A 4340-nucleotide genomic window follows, 5' to 3' on the forward strand; every position below is an offset into this window, starting at 1 on the left:
TGGGGTGTGGTGGGCGGTTGGTGTGGGGCAGTGCCGCTTTTATCTCAAACTGTCTTTGGGCGCGGGTAACTAGTGTAGCGCAGCCCTCGGCCCGGCCCCGGGCCCGACAGAGACTCCTGCCTCGTCACGGAATTAGACCTTCTTATTCAAATGAACGGTCGGGTCTGTGCCGAGCGGGGCCGAGCGGGGCCGAGCGGGGCCGAGCGGGGCCGAGCGGAGCGGCATGAAGCTAATGGTCGAGCACCGGCCGGCGCAGCGCAGCCCTAATGTGTCATGTCCCTGTGTTTCTTGTTGCAGCACCACGACCAGATAGTGACGGGGCAGGACGTGGGCCTGTCGGCGCGCTGCTCCTACTCGCTGGAGAACAGCACGGTCGGGCACGGCGTGCGGCTCGAGGTGGCCGGCGAGCCCGGCGGCGGCGGCGGCGGCGCGGGCGCGGGCGTGGCCGGCGGAGGCGGCACGGTGCAGCCCCAGGAGACGACGTACGTCGTGTCGCCCACGGTCACCATGCGCATCACCGACCGGCGGGGCGAGGACATTCACACGGCGCAGGTCAGTCACTCGCCGCAAGGGTCGCGCGGCCGGCGGGGGGGTTTCACCTTATCGCAAAAAGTCAACCGTGCGGCGCCCTGCGGGGTTGACGGTGTCGTCCAACGCCGCGGCGCCCCGTCGGATTACTTCCGGCGACACATTCTCACGCTCGCCTCTCTCTCTCTCTGGTCCTCCAGGTCGGCGACGCGCTCAGCCTGCGCTTCTACATCCTGGACCAGCACACGCCGTACCAGATCTTCGTGCGCGAGCTCATCGCCCTGGACGGCGTCGACTCGTCCGAGATCCTGCTCATCGACAGCCTGGGCTGCCCGACGGACCCCACCATCATGGGCGCCATCTCGACCGTGGAGCAGGCCGACGGCGCGCAGGTGCTGCAGGCGCCGTTCGACGCCTTCAAGTTCCCGACGTCGGACGTGGTGCAGTTCAAGGCGCTCGTCACGCCCTGCCTGCCCAAGTGCGAGCCGGTGGTGTGCGACGTGGAGGACTACTACGGCACGGTGCGGCGCGTCGACTCGTACGGCCGGCGGCGGCGCAGGGAGGTCGGCGGCAAGCAGAGCAAGGACGTGGCCAAGGACGACGACGTGCTGCTCGTGCAGAGCATCCGCATCGCCGACAAGTTCCAGTTCGACACGAACGGCGGGGGCGCGGCGCGCGCGCCCAAGGACGCCGTCGGCCTGGGCGCCGGCCACCGCCAGAACCTGCTGCGCGGCGACGACCCCTACCTGCACGCGCGGCCCAGCGTGCACCGGAGCTGCGTGACGGCGTCCAGCCTGCTGCTGTCCGCCGCCGTGTTCCTCGGGCTGCAGCTGCTGCTGGCGGCCGGCTGGGTGTACCTGTGGCGGCCGCGGGAGTCTGCGGCCGCGGGCCACCACCAGGTCGCCGTCAGCCGGGCCGCCCGCTCGCGGGGCAGCGCGGCCAGCGTGTCGAGCAGCCGGGGGAGCAGCTGTCGCTCCGTGCTGGCCTACCACTCGCACCCGCCGCACTGGCAGCGGTTCTACCACACGCCCTGAGGTCCCCCCCGGGGGGCCCGGCCCTGCCCGGCGTTTAACGAAAATGACTCTCGTCGCGGACGGTCGACATCGTTTGGAACTTTCATGACTCCTCCTCATGGCGGGCGGATGGCGGGTCAATCCGTTTAGTGAACCGGTGGCCTTTCGTGCCGCCGTATCCGGCCCGCCCCGACAACGGCCCTTCCCTGCTGCAGCTCGGCCACGACGCGCGGCCCACCCGCCCGCTTTTGGGCGCTGCGCCGGCGAGGCAGGGCTGGGCGGGATGGAGAGCGGGCCGCGCTGCGCAGGCACGACGCGAAAGGGACGCGCCAGGACGACGACGGCGACGACGTCGACGACGTACGATATCGCTGCGTTTTCATCTTGACTTGTCAGCGGGCACGGCCCATTTACGGTGGCAGCAGTCGGGTGCGCGAGCGAGCGGCGCGGGGCAGCGTCGTCGTGGAGCCCCTGCTCCTCTCGCTCTCCCCGTCGCCGCCCTGTCCCTCCCCCGCACCGCACGGTGCGGCGCATCCTGCCCCGCCTGGCTGAGACGTACATGGGGCGTCCCTTCCCCGCGCCGCCGCGTCCCGCTCCGCAGAAACTATCCTTCGTCCTCCTCCTCCTCCCTCGCTCTGAACCTTCTCGTCCTCCGCCTCCTCCCGGCGCCTCAAACGGATGTCGACGCGTCCGTCGTCGATACAATCGATACATCGATACTGCGAGCGATGCATCGCCCGCGCGCTGCTGCTCCGCCCAGCTGTGGCACGGCGGCGGCGGCGGCGGCGGCGGCACAAGCCTGACATCGGTAACTGCGTCTGGGTGAACGGTGTTCCACGGAGGGCTGGCCGCCCCGGCCCGCCCCGCCCCGCCCGCACGGAGAGCCGCCCGTCACATCACCTGGGCGATGCGCGCAGTGCGTATGGGGCCTGGGGCCTCACCGCCACACACTGCCGCTCCCTGCTCTCGCTCTTTCGCTCCGGCGGCTTCCGGTGCGCAGGGGAAGTCCCACCACCCCGGACTCTCTTATCCCCCCTGCTCACCGCTCCGTCCCATCAATGAAACGAAATGAGATTTCGCGTAATGGAAAGAGACGGGAGGCGTCGTGGAGGCGGCGGCCAGTCGACTCGCCCTGGTAGGTGAGGCCCGTCAGGAGAGCCTCGAGGGCCAACGCGCGCGGCGCGCCTCGGAGCCCGGTAATCGACCGTGGGAATGCTGTGTTTGCATCCCCGCGCTCGGACACCGGGCCGGATCCTTTTTGTAAAAGACCACGACTTACTTACTTTCCCCCTTCGCATCCTCCTCTTCCTCCTCCCCGAGTGTTGATTAATTAATTTATTTATTTATTTTGATTTTAATATTTATTTTTGATGTTTTATTTATTTTAATTTATTTGTGACGTAGATTAAACAATTTGTGTTGTATTTGGGCGCGAGTGTTATTTATGTGTGTTTTTAATTAAACTCTTTATGTGTGCGTTACTCGAGAGTGACTGAAACCATCGTCTAAGTTTGGTTGTCTAAAAGTTTGTATTGTCTTTGTGATATCATGTTTATAGGCATGTGTGACTGTAAGATTCCAATATAACTTTGTTCTTCTAATGAAGCCAAAACTGTATCCTTCTAACTTCTTTTAAGCGCAATACAACATTCCCCATCCAGCATGGGCCAATTTCTGTGATGAAAGCTATCTACAGAATTAAGATTACTAGATTTCACTGTTATTTTTTATTCATTTATCAAAAATAAGAAGTTCTTAGGTGGAATGTAAAAATTGACAAATATATTAACAAAAATCACTGTGTATTTGAAAAAATGTAACAGGAAAGGATTATTTTTTTGTAAACATAAAACATAAATTAACAAAAATTGTTTAACTTAAAGGAGCAATGGTTAAACAACCCTAGTTTTTCATATAGGAATTAGCCGTGCACATGTTTACAAAGTCCCTACGTGATCTAGAAAAATGTAACAAAAAATGTAATTTTATTTTAAACATAAATCAACAAAGTTATGAAACTTTAAGAGCATTGGTTACAAAACCCTGTTGTACTGGTAAAAATCGACCATTTAGAAATACAATAAACTGCATTCAAGCAACAACAACAAACATTGGGTTTCCTTGTGTTGACGATCCGTGTGTTTCTTCAGATTATGCTGTCTCTTATACGCAGCGTCAAAAATCTGACAAACGAATGGCCTCTCCTCAGCAGAGTGCACATGCACACGCATGTGCGATTGGAGTTTACCCCTCACGAAAACGGCGTCCCCACAAGTCTCGCATACGTGAGGTTTTTCTGCCGCGTGTTTCAGTCTCAGCGTGTGCTGGCGCATAGTGCCACGATCAGCGAAACCTTGGCCGCAGAACTTCCCTGTTTGTAGCTGCACGATTGTAGCTGCAGCCGACTGTGCCCGAGTCAGCTGAAACTGAACCGTCTATAGACGAATTCATTCCTTCCGCAAATGTTAGAATATCAACCAGAAGTAGCGCTAAGAACTAAAGCGAAAACGAAAGATATCAATGCCTCTCCGAAGCTATCGCCTTGTCCAAGCACTCGGAGAAACAGGGGACAAGCTGATAGCCGAGCGTGTTCAAGCGTGATCGTTGGCAGATCGTGCGAGTGGTCGCTAGTTCGAATCCCATCTGCGGTCATTTTTCTCTGCTCTGCTGGCCAAGTGCCTTCGGGCGTCGATCACAGCTTATATCAAGATGCCGCTGAAAGTAGTGCACTGTATCGTTCCGTCGTGGCCAAGTCGGAAGCGTCCGGGCCCGGTATGAACCTGGTTACTGGTTCGAATC

At 59.2% G+C, this 4340-nt stretch overlaps 1 protein-coding gene across 1 annotated transcript in view; it reads left to right on the forward strand.

Moving 5' to 3' along the window:
- The window catches only part of LOC113217382 (uncharacterized), a 93304-nt gene extending 89654 nt beyond the window's left edge, over positions 1-3650 (forward strand). Inside the window, exons 6-7 of the mRNA XM_026437262.2 lie at positions 298-552; positions 729-3650. Coding sequence (XP_026293047.2) covers positions 298-552; positions 729-1562 — 1089 coding nt within the window. The 3' untranslated portion in view covers positions 1563-3650. The remainder of the gene's footprint in view (positions 1-297; positions 553-728) is intronic.
- Positions 3651-4340: the final 690 nt, after the last annotated feature.

The sequence above is a fragment of the Frankliniella occidentalis genome, unplaced genomic scaffold (genome assembly GCF_000697945.3).
Source record: "Frankliniella occidentalis isolate FOCC.00 unplaced genomic scaffold, Focc_3.1 Scaffold250, whole genome shotgun sequence".
Classification (NCBI taxonomy): Eukaryota; Metazoa; Arthropoda; class Insecta; order Thysanoptera; family Thripidae; genus Frankliniella; species Frankliniella occidentalis.